The 24,235-nt window shown below is 39.2% G+C and overlaps 1 protein-coding gene across 2 annotated transcripts; it reads right to left on the minus strand.

The window, feature by feature from the left end:
• Positions 1 to 1,895: 1,895 nt before the first annotated feature.
• carm1 (coactivator-associated arginine methyltransferase 1) lies at positions 1,896 to 24,016 on the minus strand. Of its 2 annotated transcripts, none has more exons than XM_051714954.1 (16): positions 23,827 to 24,016; positions 15,786 to 15,911; positions 15,510 to 15,616; positions 15,149 to 15,253; positions 14,584 to 14,694; positions 13,181 to 13,358; positions 12,943 to 13,033; positions 12,422 to 12,503; positions 10,227 to 10,312; positions 9,724 to 9,813; positions 6,655 to 6,792; positions 6,464 to 6,553; positions 6,261 to 6,373; positions 5,938 to 6,018; positions 5,535 to 5,603; positions 1,896 to 3,571 (listed from the first exon to the last, which is right to left on the minus strand). In XM_051714954.1, exons 1-16 carry the CDS (start codon positions 23,966 to 23,968, stop codon positions 3,432 to 3,434), a joined length of 1,749 nt encoding a protein of 582 aa, XP_051570914.1. In that variant the 5' UTR covers positions 23,969 to 24,016; the 3' UTR covers positions 1,896 to 3,431. The 2 variants fall into 2 exon arrangements, with proteins under 2 accessions (XP_051570914.1, XP_051570913.1); XM_051714953.1 differs by having other exon boundaries at positions 5,920 to 6,018; positions 23,827 to 24,012.
• Between the last annotated feature and the right edge of the window lie 219 nt (positions 24,017 to 24,235).

Here is a 24,235-nt window from a genome sequence, read left to right on the forward strand (position 1 = left end):
TATTAAATGTATTCTTGTCAGGGTAAACCTTTTCATTTTGAATTTGTTTTGTACAGTGATCTATACCTCCACATTTACTTCTTTGAGGGTGAAAATTCTGAAGAGGTTTGTTTTGCCCTACTAACCACATTTTATATATATATATACATACACACACACACACACTGCTGGCCACAAGTTTGGAATAATGTACAGATTTTGCTGTTTCGGAAGGAAATTGGTACTTTAATTCACCAAAGTGGCATTCAACTGATCACAAAGTATAGTCAGGATATTACTGATGTAAAAAACAGCACCATCACTATTTGAAAAAAGTTTTTTGATCAAATCTAGACAGGCCCCATTTCCAGCAGCCATCACTCCAACACTTATCCTTGAGTAATCATTTTAAATTGCTAATTTGGTACTAGAAAATAACTTGCCATTATATCAAACAGCTGAAATCTATTTGGTTCGTTAAATGAAGCTTAACATTGTCTTTGTTTTTGAGTTGCCACAGTATGCAATGCAATAGACTGGCATGTCTTAAGGTCAACATTAGGTCAAAAATGGCAAAAAAGAAACCGCTTTCTCTAGAAACTCATCAATCATTGTTCTGAGGAATAAAGGCTATACAATGCTTGAAATTGCCAATATTTCATACAAAGGTGTACACTACAGTCTTCAAAGATGAAGGACAACTGGCTCTAACAAGGACAGAAAGAGATGTGGAAGGTCAGATGTACAACTAAACAAGAGGATAAGTACATCAGTCTCTAGTTTGAGAAATAGATGCCTCACATTTCCTCAGCTGACGGCTTGATTGAATTCTACCCGCTCAACACCAGTTTCTTGTACACCAATAAAGAGAAGACTCGGGTGCAGGCCTTATGGGTAGAATTGCAAAGAAAAACCACTTTTGAAACAGAAAATCAAAAAGAAAAGGTTAGAGTTGTCAAAGAAACACAGATATTGAACAACAGATAATTGGAAAAGAGTGTTATGGATCTTAACCACATTGAGCTTTTGTGGGATCAGCTAGACTGTAAGGTGTGTGAGAAGTGCCCGACAAGACAGCCACATCTATGGCAAGTGATACAGGAAGCGTGGGGTGAAATGTTACCTGAGTATCTGGATAAACTGACAGCTAGAATGCCAAGGATCTGCAAAGATACCATTACTGCATGTGAAGGATTTTTTTTATGAGAACTCTTTGAAGTAGTTTAAGATGTTCTGAACATTTTTTTCCAAATTGTAATATAATTTTTTTTGTTCTAATTAATAAAATGAATGTTCTGACTATACATTGTGATCAGTTGAATGCCACTTTGGTGAATAAAAGTACCAATTTCTTTCCATAAGTGCAAAATCTGTACATTATTCCAAAACTTTTGGCCACCAGTGGTGAGTTAGTGTATGTATGTGTATTTATATATCACACACAGTATATATGGAATAGCTCACCAAAAAATTGCCACCCTCATTCCACCAATTCATACCTGTATAACTATTTCCACACATGGAGAAATTTTGAAGAATGTTAAAGCAATGGACTAATATCATTGTATGGAAGAAGAGCAGCTTGGATAAGTGCAAAATGTCTCCTTTTGTGTTCCACGGAGGATAGAACATAATACATGTGCCAAACAACATGGGGAGAGTAAACAATGACAAGAGTTTTCATTTCTGGGTATCCTATTAAGATATTTTGCTTCATTTGGAAGCAGACAATAAATCTTAAGCCATATACCCGTTTATGCATTACCCAAATATGCAATAACAAATGCTGATCGCACATGACTCAAACCATAAAGTTCTGTTTTTACCTCTACATGTTTTTGCAAAAGACTAATACAAGAACACACACATAAAAAAATAATAAAAAAAAAAAAGAATTCTATTCTAAGTAGCCACACTTTTTGAGACTTATCCAACATTTAATTTGCTCCTTTTTTTGTCTGATGCTTTTTTGTGAAAGAAAAAAAAAAAATGTATTCTACAAACTAGCAGACATGGTTGTTTTGTCTCATGATAGTTGCTAAATCAAACCCAAATTAACTGAAAATGTGACTGAAGTTGTATACATTGCTTGCAAAGTCTTTGATGGGGGCTATCATATCCCCAGTGTGGGAGGGAAAGGAAGGGAGAGTGATAGGGAAGGAAAAGACGAGGAGAGTTATAGCTAGTCAGGAACCTATTCCCCTCTTTTCTCTTACAAGTCACACAACACACTGAAGTTGACAAAAAAGGGTTTGGGGATGTAAACTAGGATACTTCCATTCCAAAACAGCTGTCCTGCTGCAGCGGTCGGCATGTGTCCACAGACCTCACTATTTATAATATTCATCCTTCAGTCTTCCTCCCTCCAATGCCGTCTGTCCTTCTTAGCCTCCGTTGTCCTCCTTGGCTGATAGCTGAGGGTTTGGGGCTGGTCTTATTTTCCTGAAACCTGTGCATCCTTATAAACTGGCTGACTAAATTCAATTTCAGTCAATTATAAGAGAGTCAGATTTGCATGATGTTGGGGTAGGCAGTTGACAGAAGTGGTCTTGATAAACCATGCTCAGGATTCACCTCAGGGAACACCAAGCAACACAATGCGAGACTGCACTACATTAAAACACACATGAACGCAATGAACAGTCAGACATGGAATAAAAAGACGATCTCTATCTATGCTATGGTTGTCTACAGGCAGCTTTGCGAGCATCTACAGCATGTGTTCAACTCTTCTGGTGAGCGATGGGAGGTTACAAACATCTAGCTGGCTGTCTAAAGCCCATGCTGAACGAATAAAGATGCGATGTCCAGGTGATGTCATGAGAAACATAAAAGTCAAGAGTGTAGTTTCAAAGGAGCAGAACTGGTTCAGAGGCTAAGGAAGTGGCAAGATCCTGCAATGGATCTCGAGTTCATATCCACAGTCAGTGACAGCATTTGTGCACCTAAAAAGGTGGGAGTTTGACAAGAAATATGTGCGCATCTGTTAAGCATTTACAAATAAAAAACAATACTGTCCCGTTGCCAGCGACCGTTCTTCCGTCCGAGTCCTGTTCCATTGCGTTTTGAGTCTCTGGTTTGTGCTTTTTCACCATACTAACAAACAAGTGCTGCTGCCTAGTGTCTTGTTGTGGAACAGGCGCTGTGTGTGTTGTAGTGGGGAAGAGTAACGGTGACACACCTCAGACTTGTTGACTGGCCAAATGTCTGTGTGCACTGACATTATAGGGCCACGGGACGGATATGTACGAATAAAACACCAGTGAGAGGAAGAGATAGAATGTAGATTATATATTCGTATACATGTATATCTATATATGTATAGAGGGAGGATAAAGTGATGATCAGAGACTGGTGCACTTGTTTTGGTATTCTGAATTTGGCTGCAGTCGGTTTGAAGAGGGGGGGGTGTTAGGGTGAGGGGCTGGACATGCAGAGGCTGTCCGTTGGCCTTAGCTCCCATAGTGCATGGTGTTGCTGGGGATGGCCATAGGAGATGCCATGGAGATAGCGGGGCCGCCCATGGTGAACTGGTTGGTGACTGGGTAATGAGAACTGCTGCTGCTGGGACCCTGCTGGGCAGTTGTGGCCCCTGAGAAGGGAGCAATAATAGAGAGTATTACATCCTTTGCATTTATTAATGTTTGATGTACAAGATTTTAACAGATCACTCAGTACACACTTCCAGTATACTGTAAAAGACTATTCACAAAAGCACATTTTCAGTGCAAAATGAAACAATACATCCCAGAGTTCTGGCCAAACACCCACATTGGCCCTTATCAATCAAGCCCTATCAATAATCAATAATGGGGCAGTGGTGGCTCAGCGGTTAAGGCCCTGGGTTACTGATCAGAATGTTGGGGGTTCAAGCCCCAGCACTGCCAAGATGCCACTGTTGGGCCCTTGAGCAAGGCCCTTGGAAAAAAAGATCATGTGAAGAAAAAAAAAAAGAATTTCACTGTATGTGCGCAAACGTGTGTGATAAATAAATAAAAATTAATTAATTAAAATTAAAAAAATAATCACCATCCCTAAATTGGCTCCTTCATTCTACTCTCTCCTTTCACCAATCGCTGGTATGTGGTGAGCATACTGGCGCACACTATGGCTGCTGTCACATCATCCAGGAGGATGTAATGTAGTGTTGTATCAGAAAAAGCATTATTTAACTGTTACATTCATTAATTTATTTATTAATCTTTATGTGCCCCTTTAAAACAGTTTTTTTCAACCTATATATAAAGGTTTTTAATATGAACCTTTTTTCAAAAGGTTTTTGTTGAGTTTCATTAACTGGCATTTTTATGTCCCAGGGCTACTAACATTAAAATGGACTATTGGGGGCCTGGGTAGCTCAGCAAGTCAAGATGATGAATACCACACCTGGAGTCGCAAGTTCGAATCCAGGGCGTGCTGAGTGACTCCAGTCAGGCTTCCCAAGCAACAAATTGGCCCGGTTGCTAGGGTGGGTAGAGTCATGTTGGGTTAACCTCCTCGCGGTTGCTATAATGTGGTTCACGCTCTCAGTGGGGCACGTGGTGAGTTGTGTGTGGATGCCAAAGAGAATAGCTTGAGCCTCCACACGCGCTAGGTCTCCGCGTTAACGGCTCAACGAGCCACGTAATAAGATGCACGGATTGACTGTTTCAGATGCAGAGGCAACTGAGATTCATCATACGCCACCCAGATTGAGGCGAGTCACTACACCACCACGAGGACTTAGAGTGCATTGGGAGTTGGGCTTGCCAAATTGGGGAGAAAAAGGTAGGAAAACAATAAAAATAAAATGGACTATTTGTTGGTACTTTTCAAATGCCTTATGTACAGATTTGACTTTTTTTTTTTTAGCCTTGCCACAGACCCAGATGTTTATAATACAAAATTATATTCAAAAATCCACAAATTATTGTGTTTAATACAATGATAATCTTAAGAGTAAAACAATTATTTCAATATTTATTGTTTGAAAATGGTTATCTTTTTTTAATTTTTTTATTACCGCTGTCCCACAGTTGTAGCATTATTTGCACACCAAACAATTTAGCCTATAATAGCATTTTGCAAAAGTTAGTGTACTTAAAGTCAACAAAAGTGTCTTGCTTGAGATGAAATAAGAAAAATGTCAGTATATTTTTTATTGTCCGTCATTTCCAATCAAGCTGTTATCTTGCCAAATAATGCAAAAAGTGTTTAACTGTGTCTGTTTAGGATGCATACAAGAAAGGAGTTGGTCATTTTACTTAAAAACTGAATTTGAGATGTGGTGGAAATGACACTGCGGTTGCAGTTTAAGACTTTCGGGAAAACAATTGACAAAAATGACAAAAATAACAATTCTCCACGGTGCTGAAAGTGCCCGATGTTGAAGAAACACCCATCTATTACACCCATACAAGTGAAATAGTGTTATATATACTGTATATTATCATCATTACACCTATATCATGCTAACTGTTCCATTCCTGGACAGTCACAACATATCAGTAACATTTTAGGGATGGGTGATTTTACCATTATTATTTCATAAGATCAGTAAGAGCAGAGAGACTCACCCTGGACGATTCCTGTGCTCATAATTGAGCCCATTCTGGAGTGAGTGTGGTTCACAATGCCTGTGTTCACTAAAGGAAAAAGAAACATGAAATTTTCAAATTAAATTTTCAACAGCAAACATAGTGTACCTGATAAAAAGATGACGGGCTGCAATGTAGAAAAACAATAGCAAACTATGGTACTGTTTAGAAAACCTCTTTGAAAGTTTAATTATACATGCATGTGTCCAATTCGTTTGAAGCAATATTAATAGCATGTGAAACATAGAATATCATGAAATATCATCTCAGGCTTTGACCATGGTTTCTTAAATGAACCATACCAAAGCTGATTTTACTCAGCATGTGTATGTGAACATGTGAGAGTGTGTGTAAACATCCGTACGTGCATGCGTGTCTGTACCAAGGGGGATGAGATTGTTGTGGGACACCGTTGACCCACTGCCACCAATGACAGTGCTGAGGTCATAGGCTGCAGGCATCCCTGAAAGAGAGGAAAAACATGAGTGACAGCACATTAATACACAAAAGCATTTCTGTAGAATGGAATGTTGTATAGGAGGGTTTTCAGCTAACTGACCCATCATAACATTTTGTCTACACTGATGATCTTTATGTGAGCCCCTTACGGACAGAGTTGATTTATATGTATGTTCGTGCTGTATTTGAAGGTCAAGAATAATTTACTACACTGCGTCTTCGTGATGTACATGTGTGATTGTGTACCCGATACAGCCATGCCCTGGCTCATGCTGTAGGTTCCCCCAGTATTCCACATGTTCTCGGAGGGGGAGGTATAGTGTGAACCTGGAGGAGGGGCCGGTGTTGTGCCTGTGTACCTGCATAGCATAAGCAACCCATCCTGCATGATTCAGATTGCTTCATACTGATATCAGTTTCTTTGTGTGCAAAGCAATCCGATCACTCACCGGAAGAAGGGGTTTTTGAGATCAAGTAGATTGCTGGACTTGGAGCCTGTCTGGTCTACTTGAGCAACAACACTAATGTCATAGCTTTGTCTGTGAAAGGAAGTGAAAACAAAAGAAAAACAGCCAATTTTTCCCCAAGATGTTAAAAAAGGGAAACTTGAGTCTCGAGGAGAAGCAGAAAGTGTGCTCACCTCTTGTTGGCGATTAGAAGCGCGGTGCCTGACATAGTATCACCTGCCTTGGCAAAGAGAGGTGACTGCAGCAAACAGCGCACCTGGTACCAGTGAGTGAGGGGTTCTGTGGGAGCTGTAGAGAGCCACACAGTCATCCTGTAGAGAGAGAGAGAGACGGGAGAAAAGCATTGTTAATAGGGCTGGGTAATGAATAAGATTTCCAGATTCGATATCGATTCATAAGGGTATATTTCAGTTATACTATCCTCTTTGCTTATACATGAAAGAAATTCTCTCCCTCTAATGCTGTTAATAGTGTAATTAGGTATATTATGAAAATATAAATTTTACTAATTACATTTTATTAGTTGTTCATCACTTTGGTCACATTTTAGCTTTTTAAATGTACAAATCCATCAATAAATATGATATTGAAAATATTATATTTTGTTACATATTTATTATGTACAAGCATAATTTGTACTATTTACATTGATTTGTTGAACACGTGCTAAAAACCGGTACTGTCTCTTTAAGAAAACTGGCTGTTCTATAAATGAGAGCCTGTTAACAAGAGAGGCCTCGAATGGCTTTACCTCATCCATGCTTTGCATGATTACAATTAAAGGTGTATTTTTTGACCAACAACTGACTGTAAAGAACAGAAAGGGTAGTAAGAGACATTATTCAATGACAAATGGATTGCGTTGATCTCGTTTTTGTACACACACGGAACGAGTCAAACCACTCTCAACACGGTGCTGTTCTTCCCCACTATACCTCATAATCATTGGTGAGTGAAATCTGAACATTTACCAGTCAATGGCTAATCATTGACATTTTAGTCGCATAGCATGAAATTTGGTAGCAAATGCAAGTGATTTCTACTACAATGGGAGGAATCGATATCGAGATCCTTTAAATGAAGATTGCGATGCATAGGAAAAGCAATATTAGCACCCAGTCCTAATTTTTAAATCACATATACAGTTACAATCGAAATTATTCAACCCCTCCCAAGACAGTAAGGATTTACAAAGGCAAGCTTTTCTGATGACCCAGAATTTTTAAACTTTACATCTATATCAGCTGAGTGACACATTCAAAGTCATAGTGTGACTATATAACCTAATATTACCATGTCATAATTATTCAACCCCTATTGCATGTAGCTGTTTCTTAAATATGTAAGGCTACACAAGTAATTGTTTTAAAACAAAATTAAGTCATCAATCTGCAATTGCATTTAAGTTTTAAAATTTAAGTTTAGCGTTGTAAGCAAAAATGTATTTCTATGCAAAAAATGCAATTAAAAATAAGCTGTCTCAAAAGCTAAAAGAGGAGATTATTTCATTACACAAGAAAGGTCGTGGCTAAAAGTACATTTACAAGGCACTTCAATTTCCAATAGACAAAGTTGGCAGCACCATTCATAAATTTTTTAAATATGGTACAACAGCAACCTTCTTGGGGTGTGGAAGAAAGCAAAACTTCACAAAGGGAAATGTTGACTTGAATATTCAATAAGTAATTAGGAAAGACTTGTGGAGTCCTGGAAGAAGGTTTTATAGACGTATGACACTAAACTGAAAATGAGTTTTAGACCCATGGGTCAGCAGTAGATCTGGAGTAAGATGACAAGGTGATGACAAGAACGACACCATCCCCACAGTCAAGCATGGAGGTGGGTAAGTCCTGTTATCGGGGTGATTTGCGGCTGCAGGAAACAGCTATCCTGACTATGTGACTGACACCATGGATTCTTTCAGGTATCAGGCCATTTTGGCATGAAAAATGTGATGCCTTTAGTGTGTAAATTGAAGCTCGGTGATCATTGGACTTTCCAGCAAGACAATAATACCCAGGATACAACCAAGTTGTCCAAAATCTGGTTCAGGGATAGGTCGTGGAATGTCCTTAAAAGGCCCTTTCAGTCCATCATTAAAATCCCATTGCAAACCTTTGTTGGGATTTCAAGGAAGCAGTGGCAACACAGAAACCAAAGAATGTCAATGAGCTGGAAGCTTTTGCTCATGAGAAATGTGTACAAATTCTAATAGAGAGGTGTCCGAAGCCTGAAAACACTTACCAGAAACATTTATTTGCTGTTATTAAGGATAAGGATGCTCCACAAATGATTGACTTTGGGGGTTGAATATTTTTGACATGACATTTGTGGAGAGTAGTTGTTATTTTTTATTTTAAAATTTGGGTAAACTGAACTCTTTGTTCTCAAAATCACTCAAATGTTTATTAAAAACTTGCTTTGTTTACTGAGGTTTTAGATGATGTGTTTTAATTCACATCTCCAGAAAGTATTGCTGGTCAGGGTTGAATAATTTTGATTGCTACTGTATAATGTATTGCTAATAACTAAGAAAATAAGCAAGCTATCTATATACAAAGTAAATTACACTTAAAGATTAGAAGAATTTGCATTTAGAGGAAAAGAAAGCATAAATCAGCATAAACTGTTGCTCTACGACTGTTGTAGCAAAGTGGATAGCCACAGTCTGCCGGCTGATTAATATTGTGGAGGATCAAAGTTTAAGAGATTTAATGTGCATTGCAATGAATATGCAAAACATGGGGGGACTAGTTATTTCAAATAGTCAACCTCCCACTTAGACTTTGGAAATGTTTCATGAATTGGTGCTATTTTAGTGCATTTCTATCTTTACACTGTGGAAGACATTGTTTGGAAAATATTAATAAAGCATTATTGTTAAATTCTGATTTGTTTTCTTTCCTAAGATGGAAATAAATGCATTTTGACAGGAACAATAGTATATATAGAGTACAATTTCAGCATTTCCCAAATCTGCAATTAACTATGAAAAATTATGTGATTAATCGAGATTAAAAAAAATTAGCGATTGGCAGTTAAGTAGTTAAGTATTAAAGGTTAATGCATAGGACAGAGGTTGGAAGCAAACCTGCAGCTCCCACGAGCACCATGGCTCAATCTGTTTGAAGCATGTGTGCTGCTTTCCCTCCCATCAAGGCATACTAACCACAATTGGCATAAGAATCACAAAGACATCTCATTTACACATGCATGAATAAAGAGGATATGTTTAAACTTACACTGATCCTATGAATGCCACGTCAAACCAGAAAGCCAGCCCGTGCACAAGCCCTGAGTGCATCATATGGAATTTGAAGGGGATTTCTATCCTGAGGACAAAGAAAAGGAGAAACAAAAAAGTGTGACAGACTTACTTTTCTTCATATGTTTAATACTTAGCAAAAATATATATATATATATATATATTTTTTTTAACTCCTTTTGACTAAACATTTTCCATAACTTCTCCAGTTGTTCGTGATAAGGATTTTATCGAAATTGCACTCACAAAGCAATTTCTTGCTTATGGAATATTGTAGTGTTGAGCATAACTAGAAGAATGTATTATTTTCACAATAGAAATTTTCATGACTTTTTCCTTTATATTTGTTTTAATATCCATGACTACTTCAAGTCTAGAAACCACAGTTTAAAAATTCTCTGATATTTCCAGGTTTTTCTTGACCGTTAGAATACTGGTACAAAAATAAACAGTCTAAAAAAACAATTTGTTGTACTGTACTTGTAAAGATCCTCTTCTTTAGCCTCTAAAAAGTTGACTGTATATTTCACTGATTTGGCCATCAGGATCCTGATATCAAAAGTGTCCTGAAAAAAAGAGAAGAGGAAGATGAGAGAAGTGCCAGACCAAAGAATGCTGTCATGATATAACCCTGAGTCTTGCATGTGAAGGAGGATGAAGCAGGTCAAATAAAGAGGCTGATGGGCTATAATGCCTCCTGTCAAGGGCTGAGCCACAGTAAAGCAGACTCAGTCCTAGCTCAGTGGGCTCTCCTGCCTTGGCCTGAACTCTGAAGGCTGATAGAACAGCACCCCTTAGATTCAGACCACTCCAATGTCAGGTCACTACCCCAGCAGTGTAACACCGTAACAGGCACCACAAATGCCTGCATAGCTGACTACTGCTGGACAAACTACTCACGCGCACACACAGTGAAAAGTGGAGATTCTGACGACTTAAAAATCTGTGGACTGAAAAATCAAGCAGACAATCGATAGATGAATGAGAACGGTCAACATTTACTCACCCTCATGTCGTTGCAAACTCCTATGACTCTTTCTTCTGTGAAACACAAAAGGAGATTTTTGCAGAACATCGTGGCTACATTTATCAATATAATAAAAGTGAATTAGGACTTGGGCTGTCAAGCTCCAAACTTGTGCTGTACATTCCAAGTCTTCTGAAGCCATACAACAGCTTTGTTTGAAAAACAGACTTAAATTTAGTCATACAGGAGAGCTTGACAGACAAAGTCCTCATTCACTTTCACTACATGGAAAAAAGTGACCAAGACATAAATTTTTTTTCCCATGTGTTCCACAGAACAAATAAAATCAGAGGAACGCATTAGTCGAAGCAAGTCAATAATGTCAGAATTTTCATTCTAGGGTACACTATTCCTTTAATAAGCCACTCAAACACACAGAAAATGTCAAATGTAGCTATGACAAATTACAGAACACCTTGAGGAATTGAGATGTAAACAACCAGGATTACATTTAGCTCTGCCACACTATTGACTCTACAGACTCAACATCTGTAGAGTTCTTGTACATATAAAGATGTGCTACATGAACCTTCCTTCACTGATGAACATTCATAGCATGCCCCTTTACCACATTCAAACACTGAGCGCAGGGACCTCAACCACAAAATACAGTCTTTCATCACAGGCACAAAGGCAAGCATACATACTTAAAGTACAGTCTCCTATATTACACTTCCACTGGGTTTATTTTCATAATGCAAAAAGCATGTTACCTTTCGCCGTTTCCCCTACACATTTTCACATTCTCATTTGGGCTCCACATGGCACTGATATGCAACTATGGCATGCAACTCAATCCTGACGGCATTTACCCTCAGCCAACACCTCTCATACATAACCAGCTGAATCTCCAGTTTCCTTCACACCTTACAAATACTTACAATAGTAATAATTAGCCAGTACATACTTACAAATAATCAAGCTTGGGCTGCATGATTAAAAATAATTAAAAATAATTGTCAATTATTTCCCTTTATACTGTAATTGTGATTATTAATTTAGCAAAAAAAAAAAACAAACTTTGAATGCCATATTTTTATTCATTTAGCCTATACATGCAAAACAAGCTGAGAACTGTGTTCATGTGAGAAATAAAACATGCATCAAGCTGCGCTGAACTCACTCTTCAGGACTGTTACTGATAAACACAGAATCTGTAAATTTCTGCAGAATTTGGTCATGGCATTATTCACAAATGACCACACACTCCTACCCCTTGTGTGTTTCTTGGTTAAATATTTTAGCTAATTTGTCCATACCTTCAACAGTCATTTAAAAGTTAGTACTCTGAACTCAGTAAAACACATTTTACCATGTTTAAATCCATTAAGCAAAATTGTGTAGCTTTTCCAACAAAATCAGCACAGAAAATCCCAAAAAGTCTCATTCTGCCCATCACTCTGATTCATCATTGCGTTCGTGTGCACAACAGACATGTCTCTGGTTGCAGTGTTCAATGTTGCAAAAAACTACATTATAAATAGAAAATGACTGGAGTATACCTTAAGAGAATTTTGTAATTGACACTTTTCATTATTCGGTCACTGCGACAGCCGTAATCTTGATTATTTCAATTAGTTGTGCAGCCCTAAATCAAGCATCCACAAACACTCTCACACATCTAATAAACAAGATATGTAATTCATACCACAATAGGCTGTCTGAAGTATTCATCTACCGCAGCTCCTCTCAGTGCAGACAAATCCACCCCATGGAAAGATGGCTGATACCTGAAAGACAAGATGATGTCAGTATTAGCACAAACAAAATCAGGCTTGCGTGTTATTTTTTCCAAAGTTATAATACATCCTTTCCTAGCTTAAAATGCAGAGACAGCAATAAGTAAACCATTCGCATATTGAAAAGTGCTATCAAACCATCATTGTTTGTCTGAGTGTTCTGACAGCCCGACTCAGCAAAACGGACTCAACCAATGGCTTGAGTTTGGGGTAAGACTATCTTTTTTTTCGACCAACGGCAGGAGGGGGGTGAATTCTGGAAAGCTGTTTGAAAGCGATGTTTGCAATTCCGTTTGGTGATGCAGAAATTACACACTTCAGCTTTAATAAATCTAATAAAATGCTACCGCAAACCCCCAGTTATATGCTACTTTGTAAGTGACTGCCTCCCTGCTGTCTTCTACTCACTGTACTCGCGAAGGATGCTTACCAGAAATTGGCCTTAGTAAACTGCTCCATGTAAAGCTGCTCATCTGTGAAAGGGGCGAGGTGAACGTCTCCAATTGTGGGAAACATTTTGCCTGTAAAAACACAGTAAATCATGTAATGTGTTGCGCTGAACTGGTATGTCGAACGGTTCACTGTGTTATGTTGATAAAACTGCCTTGTGATAAACTGGTTTCGTTTGCTTTATTATTCATTTCTCGCTATTTGCCGCATTCACTCACCACTGGGCTTGAGGAATTTCTTGGCATGTAGATAGCTCTCCAGCATTCTTTCGTTGAACAGCATGTAGCCCATGGGTTCAGAGATGATGATGTCCACCTGCTCAGGTAGGGTCACCTCCTCCACTTTCCCAGGAATCACTACAACACGTTCTGACAGCCTGTTACTGTTCACAAGCACCTATGGACACACCAATCATCATTATTAGCATTAGTTTTCATTATCTTTAACCAAGAGTCATCAAATTACCCACATATTTGTTGTCAGGCCTAAACATGCTTATACGTTGATTCTCGTCAAATTTAAAGTTATGTTTATTCCTATGTTGGAGGAATAAGACCCCATTTTCCCCTGGTATAAAAATCACCCTTGGATGATTTGATCACAGTCGATCAGCACTAAGGGGGTATTTACACTTGGCCAATTCATGCGTCTCTTCTGTTCGGATTGCTATCCGATTGAATACGCATATTTCATTTACACTTGGCCACATCAATGTGCCTCCGCCAAACGATTGTCAATTCCCACGGTATGTGCAAATAAAACTTCAGAACGGAGTTCACTTCCATGATTATGCTACAATATTGGTGGGGAGAAAGTTTAAGAGATTCAGTATCTTATTTAATTTCAAGTGACTCCCCAGTGCGCTTGTGTGACTGTGGGTGTGTTCCATTCAGAAGTGATGATACCTATGCCCTATTTCCTTCAAAGACTTTAGCATCCACTGTGAGAACTTTGGAGGGATGAACGGTGTGGGGCTCAGAAATAACGTCGATTCGGAACGCACATTAAGTTATTGAAAACTCTGCGATTTTACAGCATGACTATCATGATTGTTCTCCCTTCGGAGGCTGAATTATCCTATTTGGAACGCAGGGTTTGTATGGGCGCTGTGTATTTGTTCCCCCTCGGGCTTGTCGAAAGTAAGATGCATCAAGCACATCAGCTGCGCTTATTGTCAGTGCTTAGTTTCAGTTTCGTCAGTGATCTGCATAAAAAAAAAAATATGTTCTGTCTCTCTAACAACATGCATCCGTTCCTTTCTTTGTTTTTATTTACTGCCTGATGCAAGCCCAAAGCAAATACTAGGTAACGGCTGTTATGTTTCGCATTTTTGGATGTGTATTTTTAGGTCTCTCGTGTATTGTTTTTTCCCCTTTGTGTTTTTTTTTATTTTTATTTATTCTTAGTTCTTTTATACAGAAAGCACTTTGGTCAACTCTGTTGTTTTTAAAAGGGCTACAGAAATAAAGTGGTACTGTATTGTACTCTAAACCCTAATCTGCTCTGGACAACCGTGAAGGACTGCCTACTCACCTCTCAATCATCCACTGCATTAAAACAAGGGTTTTAAACTTTGCTGGTTATGTGTCTTTAGATGTTGGTGTATATGGATCTATCCTACCTCTGCATGTTGAGCCATGGTGCTGGCCTCCACAGCATAGACTTTACGGGCTCCGGCCTGAGCTGCGAAAAATGATAGAATCCCAGAGCCGCAACCTACATCCAAAACCACCTGAGACAAATAAGACAGACAGACAAAGAATGAGAACAAGAATCACCCGATCTGAAATAACCACATCTAAGATAAAAGATTAATTTACCAATAATAAAGATGCACTCAGTAAAAAGCTGGATTGTGTTCACAAGATTTCAGAAACCTTGTGTGCACAAACTGGAAAGTGCTTTACCTTATACGAAAATTAAAAATAATGTGGACCCTAAAAAGTCACTTAAATTTAGTTGCAATTAGTGAACTGTTCCAGTGTCAGATATTTTGGTGTGGACAACATAAGTTAAAAGTCATGGTCATAATAGCAAAACTGCCTGACCGCCTGAAAAGGAGAACTAGAAATGCTGAAAAGGGCTCAAACAGAGTAATTCTCTAATCAACAGTACATTTGGAAACACAATCCATATGTATAAAAATAAATCTCCAGCAGATGTGTCAAAGGGAAAAATGACAGTACTTTATCCTTGAAGTCGGTGTGGTTCTGGAGGATGGCCCGTTGATATGTTCCAGTTCGGACGTAATCCTGCATCATGTTCTGTTGCTGAGAGAGGTAGCCATAAAACTGGAGCAAGAAGAGAAAAAGGTCACAAAAGAGGAGATCTTGAAAGTACTTTCCCCGAGCACTTAATACGCAACTGCTTTTACGATAAGTGGTCAAATATCCCCATTAGAATTAAATGGCCTCTATTTGCTTTTAGCAGCCCATTTGCATGTACACTCATCAAATAATTAGCCATTTTATTGTAACTTGTAAAAAATGACCTCCTAAGGTTGTAAGAGAAGAATGGAAATGATTCATATATGCATACTGGACACACCTGAAAATACTGTACAGCTGAGGACTCCTCCGTCCTTTCACTGAAGACTGAGCGTTCGCCCCTGTGTCCACAGCAATTTTTCAGGAGGTTATAGAACGACGAGAAATCTGACCAACACAACAGAAGCGAGCACATTAGGACACTGGACTGCACACTTGACAGCACCATGTCTTTATCCTTTGAAATGATCTCACAAGCAGACTCCTTGCCTGAATAATTCACAATTGTTTGAGCAAACTGATAAAATCGCAGAAGGAAGTGTTTGGTGAATTTTACCTGCTGGAGATGCAAACTGCAGGAGGACACTGTTACAGCCCAGAGTAATGATGAAGGACTGCTTCCCAACACGACTGCACTCCGTCTCCCGTGACACCGAACACTTAAACACACATGTGTCCTCATCTGTCAATGAAAACACACAAGGATTTTTTTCATTTACTGCCCTCAACAGTCTGCTGCCAAATGATGAGAATTTCAGATTTCAATAGAGCAGATACAACAAATCAGAGATAGATTTAAAACAATTCTTGAAAAAAATTTTTTAATGACTTTTCATAGTTTTTGAGGCATATATGCAGTCAATAATTGGTCCTACTGTAACAATAAATTACGTAAATTCTACATAAATAAAAAATACAAAAATCATTCATTCATTCATTTTCTTTTTTTACATAAACTTCCACTGATTACAACAAAACTTGTTTATGTTAAAATGTGTAGGCCTATCTTTAACTACAAATTGCATCTGCTCAGCCTAATGTACACTATATTGCCAAAAGTATTCGCTCATCTGCCTTTAGACACATATGAACTTAAGTGACATCCCATTCTTAATCCATAGGGTTTAATATGACGTCGGCCCACCCTTTGCAGCTATAACAGCTTCAACTCTTCTGGGAAGGCTTTCCACAAGGTTTAGGAGTGTGTTTATGGAAATTTTTGACCATTCTTCCAGAAGCGCATTTGTGAGATCAGACACTGATGTTGGACGAGAAGGCCTGGCTCGCAGTCTTCACTCTAATTCATCCCAAAGGTGCTCTATCGGGTTGAGGTCAGGACTCTGTGCAGGCCAGTCAAGTTCTTCCACACCAAACTCGCTCATCCATGTCTTTATGGACCTTGCTTTGTGCACTGGTGCGCAGTCATGTTGGAACAGCAAGGGGCCATCCCCAAACTGTTCCCACAAAGTTAGGAGCATGGAATTGTCCAAAATCTCTTGGTGTGCTGAAGCATTCAGAGTTCCTTTCACTGGAACTAAGGGGCCAAGCCCAGCTCCTGAAAAACAACCCCACACCATAATCCCCCCTCCACCAAACTTCACAGTTGGCACAATGCAGTCAGACAAGTACCGTTCTCCTGGCAACCGCCAAACCCAGACTCGTCCATCAGATTGCCAGATGGAGAAGCGTGATTCGTCACTCCAGAGAATGCGTCTCCACTGCTCTAGAGTCCAGTGGCGGCGTGCTTTACACCACTGCATCCGACGCTTTGCATTGCACTTGGTGATGTATGGCTTGGATGCAGCTGCTCGGCCATGGAAACCCATTCCATGAAGCTCTCTACGCACTGTTCTTGAGCTAATCTGAAGGCCACATGAACTTTGGAGGTCTGTAGCGACTGACTCTGCAGAAAGTTGGCGACCTCTGCGCCTCAGCATCCGCTGACCCCGCTCTGTCATTTTACGTGGCCTACCACTTCGTGGCTGAGTTGCTGTCATTCCCAATCGCTTCCACTTTGTTATAATACCACTGACAGTTGACTGTGGAATATTTAGTAGCGAGGAAATTTCATGACTGGACTTGTTGCACAGGTGGCATCCTATCACAGTACCACGCTGGAATTCACTGAGCTCCTGAGAGCGGCCCATTCTTTCACAAATGTTTGTAGAAGCAGTCTGCATGCCTAGGTGCTTCATTTTATACACCTGTGGCCATGGAAGTGATTGGAACACCTGAATTCAATTATTTGGATGGGTGAGCGAATACTTTTGGCAATATAGTGTGAATCTCAGGAGCCATAAGTACAACATTACACAAGGTAACAGTTCTTGGTTCATTTTGAGTTGGACATGACACATCTCATAACTTCAGGGTAAGTGAGATTAGTTCAGCGACTTCTCAGACTGAAGTGTTTTTGATTTGCTAAAAATAACCTGTTCATAAGAGTCATTCAATCAGGAACCACATTACACCAACCCTTTTATTAATGCTTACAACAGAATGGACATTTTATTCATCCTCAACTTTAGCCTCAGCTGGTATGTCCACGTTCACTGTTCAACTGAAGCTTAATGCACACAGAACTGGAAAGCACTTTCTTGTTCAGTCAAGCTCTAACTTGATTGGCTGGCATACCTACAATTATGTCAGCGATCACCCAGGAAAGCACAAAGGTACATTCAGCTTACATCACACTATCACCAGAGAAGTGGTAGCCTATGTTATGCACTGTTTATGCAGCGTGTTATGATTTGACATAAAAAAAGTCCAAAGATCCTAAATATCCCACGATCCACAACATGAAGTTTTAATGAACTCAAATATGTATACAAATAATATATCTTAAGATAGAAGTTACTACTAACAGTAACCTTCTTCATTAACAGTAACTAAACAATTCCCAATTTCAAACTAAACGTAGCCTAAATGTATTTAAATATACTGAACTAAGAATATTTTAAGAGGAAAATGCCAATACTTGCATTTCTTTTCTCCCCAATTTGGCATGCCCAATTCCCAATGCGCTCTAAGTCCTCGTGGTGGCGTTAGTAACTCGCCTCAATCCGGGTGGCGGAGTTTGAATCTCAGTTTCCTCCATGTCCGAGTCCATCAATCCACACATCTTATCACATGGCTTGTTAAGGCTTCATGCTATTCTCCACGGCATCCACGCACCACGCGTCCCACCGAGAGCGAAAACAACATTATAGCGACCACGAGGTGTTTACCCCAACATGACTCTACCCACCCTAGCAACAGGGCCAATTGGTTGCTTAGGAAACCTGACTGGAGTCACTCAGCATGCCCTGGATTCGAACTTTTGACTCCAGGTGTGGTAGTCAGCGTCTTTACTTGCTGAGCTACCCAGCCCCCCAATGCTTGCACTTCTTAAGTGTAATAATTTAAATTATTTAAACAGTAGGCTACATCATGCACATAATAGTCCTCCACATGTGTTTTGTGATATTAACGGTAACGGTTAATTGATCGTTATTTTCCATGAAGATTGATAATGAAAATGTCTGAAAACTGACATCCCTACTCAGAATGGTGCCAAAAACAAAAAACATCCAGTGAGCGGCAGTTCTGCAACAGAAACACCTTGTTGATAAGAGAGGTCATCGGAGAAGGGTCAGACTGGTTCGAGCTGACAAAAAAGCTACGGTAACTCAGATAACCACTCTCTAATTGTAGTGAGCAAAACAGCATCTCAGAATGCAAAACACGTGGAGGATGGGCTACAACAGCAGAAGACCACGTCAGGCACTTTATTAGGACCTTATCGTTCCTAGCAAAGTGCTTAATGAGTGTATTCTGTTACAGGTTATGTCTTTGAAATAATCAGAACCTATTATTTTTGGATGGACAGAAATTCTGATCACAAGGTCTACACATTTGCCATTATCAGAGTTGTCCTCACACAGGTCTATTATTAACTTAAGGTATAATCTATGCTAGGTAAATCCACCTACAAAGAGCACAGAAAAACAAAATGAACAGTGGTTGGTCATTTTACATATCAGTCAGTGGTCTCTTCCAGTCTAAGTGGGCAGTTCTTGGTCAGAAAAAGCTGCAATGTGGACCAAAATGTATGCAGACAGTCAAAAATCTAGTTATGCAAAACTAACACCTTTAGGGTGGGTTATGTTAGACATTCGAGGTAACATCTCTTAAAAATATCATGCAAATCAAATCAAACTATGCTGGTGCCGTTCAAACAATTCGGCATCAGATGGAGCCACCTCTCCTTCAAACCATTGTAACAGCAGCTTGGACTTTGTCATTGACTTTTTCCAGTGGTTGCAGGATTAGATCAATCTTGACATGGATAGATTAGGCTGGCATTCATTTGTATAACTGAGCAAATACAGTGTCTAAAGCAGCTCAGGAAAATGAAAGAGTTTGTTTGTTTGTTAGTGATTTAACACCATGCCAGCTTCCATGGCTATTTTTATGGTGGAAAAACAAGTTAATAGTGTACAATGATTAAAACGTATACACGTTTTTAAAATGTAGTTTTAGATAAACTCAAACAGAATCAGGCTTGACTTTGTCAAAAACCAAAGTGTCAGCTGAATAAAACTATTTCCTGAAGTAAATAAAACCAGCACAACTGAAAAGTGCATCATAGACAGTAGACTGTGGCATGAGGAACATAATGCTGGATTGTTGCTTGATATTAAAAACGTATAAGCCTGCAGTGTCCTATTTGGCAAAGGGTGTAAATGATCTGGTTCCAGCAATTACTGAAATAAATAAATAAAAAAGCATATTTTACCCACTACAGGGTTGAAAATGAAAGGGCAAGGTACTGAAGGCAAGATAAGTTGTGCTCTAGACAAGAAGAGATGCTTGGCACCTAGGTGTTCAAAACTGAAGGCTTTGTTCTTTGGACCCTTAAAAATCTAGGACTAAACTATAAACAACTTTTTCTACTAAGCTAAAGTGACAACAGGTTCTCCTCAAGTCATGAGAGTGCAAGCCACAATGAAAGTGAAAAAAAGTGATAAAGTAATGTGAACTAACAAGTCTGAAATACTTCCCGGTATCTCTTCATATTATGTTTACACAATAACAAATAAAATGGGCCTACACATTTGAGCTCTTTCTCATAAAAATTATGATCTGTAAATATCCCATATCAGATATAATGTATTTTAAAGCAATAAGACACGAGAGGCCAAGTTTTACAGTGATTTTACCACTTATACGGCCAGAAACATACTTTACTTAAGTATATGCGTACACATGCGTATATGCGAGTGCTTGGTAAGCGCACTGTCAACACATGGTAGGGTTGAACATACATTACGGAGTAACGTTTTGCATTACAGCACCGGTAGCAAACCTCAGTACTCAAGGGGGCAATAGAGTTACCTTCAAAAGTCTGAGCCATTAAACTGGATTTGTTATTATTCAGGCAAGTCGCTATAAATATATTGGCTTTACATTACTTGCTCAGCAATATTCTCTTTCAACTGCTGCTCTGCCATGACTGTAGTTGGCTTGAACGAGAAAACTCACTTTAGAAGTGCTACGTTGCAGACTGACACATTTTGGAATGCAACTATGCACAAAATCAAGCTTGCGTAGCTATAAGCGTCTGCATTTACGTACTTGCACGGAGTTGGTTTCAGTCTTAAGGGCTGTTCTTTGATACGACGCAAAGCTTATATAAAACACTAGCAACAGTAACATGATGAAATATACCCAATTTTTAATAAGCAGTTTAATTTACTTTTAATAATGAACTAGATAAACAATTCATCCACCACGTGACATACTTTATTTTCTTAACTGTAGGGTAATTGCGGTTACTAGGCAACATAGGAAGTTGTGCATTCATACAGAATGTGCTATGCGAGGTGTGCGTTTATAATCCTTTTACAATAATCGGCTTTGAACGCGGCTCATCCAATCAGAATTCAGAGTCGGAACAATCTGTTTTATAATACTTAATAAAAGTGGGCTTAAAGGAATATTCCAAGTTAAGCTCAATCAACAGCATTTGTGGCATTATGTTGATTACTTACAAAAAAAAAGAGTTTTTTTTGACTCGTCCCTCCTTTTTTTTTTTTTTTTAAAAAAGGAACAAAAATCAAGGTTACAGTAGCTATTTTTCTAGCCATGTTACAATTTTAATTTGTGTAAATCTGTAATATTGCAAAAACAGTTTAAGAATAAAGCCACGGTTCCATCCAATATGTTCAAAAGAACAATATCATCACTTCCGGAGAAACTGTGGCCACTGTGACTCTTTTATTAATAAAATACTCGCAATTTAGAGCACGCAGACAGAACACACTAAAGAACTGGTCTCATGTCTGTGTGCATTCCTCATTCCTTGTGTCTTTGCCATGCTGCAGATCTATAATATATTTTTCAAAAGTGTCAATAAACCTGCTCTTCGGCACAGTTCAAGTTTGTGTTGACTTATTTGCTCTACAAACTCTATGCAGGCTTTTGATTTTCAGGACAACGTTATTTCAGGATGACCAGAGCAACATTTCAGATGTGATGATTGATCTGCTGGTTAGTCCAGTTAGGGAGAAATTATTCAATCACATACATTTTTTGATGCGTATCTTGTCTTCCTAATACTTTTAATAAGAGTTTATCCAGAAAATGTGTTTATCACAGTTTATGTGCATTTCTTTTTATTGAATAAAAACATTTATCCACCTCAAGCGGGCATATATGCTTTGTTTATGTGCACTTTGGAGATTTTATTTAGCATCTCGGGGCTTCCATCCAGCAGTTTTTGTGTGATTTGCCAAAATGCAGATGGAAACCTAGTTAGTGAGGCACTTACAATGGAAGTGAATGGGGCCAATTTTTGAAGGGTTTAAAAGGCTGATGTGAAGCTTATAGCCTTATAAAAGCAGTTACATTAATTCTTCTGTTAAAACTTTTATATTATTTGATCTGAAAAGTTGGGTTTTAAGGGTTTTTGGGTTCACAGCATTACATTGTAGGCCTAATGGCAAAGAAGTTGTAAAACTGGACATAACTTTACACAGAAAAGGTTAGTAAGCAAGTTTATCACACAGAAAAGGTTAGTAAGCATTTTTATCACACGAAAATCATGTTAACACACGTTTACATGTTGTCTTGTGGCTATATTTTAGGGGTGTCAAACTCGGTTCCTGGAGGGCCACAGTCCAGCAGAGTTTAGCTCCAACCCTAATTAAACACCCCTGAAGCAGCTAATCAAGGTCTTCAGGAGAGCTTGAAGATTACGAGGAGGCATTTTGGAGCAGGGCTGGAACTAAACTCTGCAGGGCTGCGGCCCTCAAGGAACTGAGTTTGACGCCCCTGCTACGTATTTAAACGTTAACGGATGGGCCCCGTTCACTTTCATTGTACGTGCTTTAGGGTAACCCAGATTTTTTCCTCTTTTTTTTTTTTTTTATAAAGAGAAAGAGGGAGAAGTTCAATACATTTTCGTGGCAATTAACATTATGCCACAAATGCTGCCAACTGAGCTAAACTTTTATTGAAACCGGAATGCTCCTTTAAGAAAAAATGCATAGCCTTTTTGGCTTTGTAATAAAAACCTTTGAAAAAGAAATAAACCTCAGTCAGAGTTGAATGTTGGTCACGCATCTATTTCAAGACATTCATCTCATCCGCGGGGCATCAGGAGCAGCAGGAGCTCTAAACAAAAGCCCTGAGCGCTGAATGAACAGGCGGGACACTGGAGAGAAGGAAGGCGGGGGACGCGCTATTGTTCCCCGCAGAACAAAGATATACATGCCCAAACGGCACTGCCATAAGAAAGTACCGCCTAAATTCATATTACTTTCACAATGTATTCTGTGCTTGTCCCAGAGGACAAGTTGTTGTTTTTGATAGTATAGCACAGTACAGAACAGTATAAAGCAGCAGAGTGTGGTGGCGCAGAACTGCGCGGCTGGGATGTGCGCAATCAATCAAGTCAACTCACAGCATCCATTCAACCCAACAACCAATAAACGTTAGAAAGGTTTAATTCAATGTACAATTCAAATGTTTAAAATAAACAACAACAATGAGCAGAACAAATAATGCCACATTGAAAGTTTGAGCACTTTCTGAATGCTTACAGTAAAACCGGATTCAGACTGCGGCTAACTTTATAGGCGCCAATCCACATTCTCCAAAGCCCTTTCGTTCTATATTGCTAATTCTATCTATGAAATAGAACACAACCTCATGCACATGATATGTTCCGACTTATGTGTACAGATCCAACTGCAGAAATACACTGTCTTTATTCAGTGCTGAAATGAGTGTTAGCTGGATAGCAGCTAACTATAAGCAGCTTAACACAATACGAAGTGTTTATGGATGCTAACAGGCTACGATCAACGTGGTTTGTGCTATGCATGATCAAACCGACCCCCTTCCAACACCTACACGTCCTTCCGAGAGCACGCACAAGTCTATATATGAAAGCCGCATTGAGGTTAATAACCCAAAAGCCGCTGGTCCTGTACGCTTGCACGATCAAGCAGCGCAACACACGCCGCACACACATCACTCACCTTAGGCTAAGCTAGGGTATAACGCTCAACTGAGGCCGGATACAAAGTGTGTAAAAGGCAGCATCTACTCACTGTTCGAGAGGCTTATAAGAGCCGCGTCTTGGCTGGTTTTGATCTCCAGTCGTAGAGGCTGCTGCTCTGAATGTCGCTGTATGTCTCCATTGGCGTCTCCGATGGAGAGGAGGCGCACGCTTGAGAACACGGACACCGCCATCTTCGATCTGGGGAGAGACAGACAGGCAGCTCGCAGCGGCTCAGATCTCGCCTGGAGTCAGTAGTCAAGGATAGGCCCAACTTACTACCGCCTCCACATGGCCACATCTTTCTCTCCAAGTCTAACTGAAGTTCAGTTTCAAGAAGATATAATAAACCAACAAAGAAAATAGTGGCCCTATCTTTTGGAAAGTTACTAGTAAATATAATGTATGAAATGTGAGCGTTTGAAAACTTCAGCTGTATTATATAGGAAGGTACAATACAA

Source organism: Myxocyprinus asiaticus, chromosome 13, assembly GCF_019703515.2.
Source record: "Myxocyprinus asiaticus isolate MX2 ecotype Aquarium Trade chromosome 13, UBuf_Myxa_2, whole genome shotgun sequence".
In the NCBI taxonomy this organism is placed as follows: domain Eukaryota; kingdom Metazoa; phylum Chordata; class Actinopteri; order Cypriniformes; family Catostomidae; genus Myxocyprinus; species Myxocyprinus asiaticus.

Excerpts from the sequence above, each read along its gene's own strand:
- carm1 (XM_051714953.1), bottom strand. The coding sequence starts at position 23,968 with ATGGCGGTGTCCGTGTTCTCAAGCGTGCGCCTCCTCTCCATCGGAGAC. Across the intron at positions 14,695-15,148 it reads ACACCGACTTCAAGGATAAA|GTGGTTTTGGATGTAGGTTG; the intron begins GTACTGTCATTT and ends TATTTGTCTCAG. Across the intron at positions 5,604-5,919 it reads TGGTACAGACACGCATGCAC|TGAACACAGGCATTGTGAAC; the intron begins GTACGGATGTTT and ends TTTTTCCTTTAG.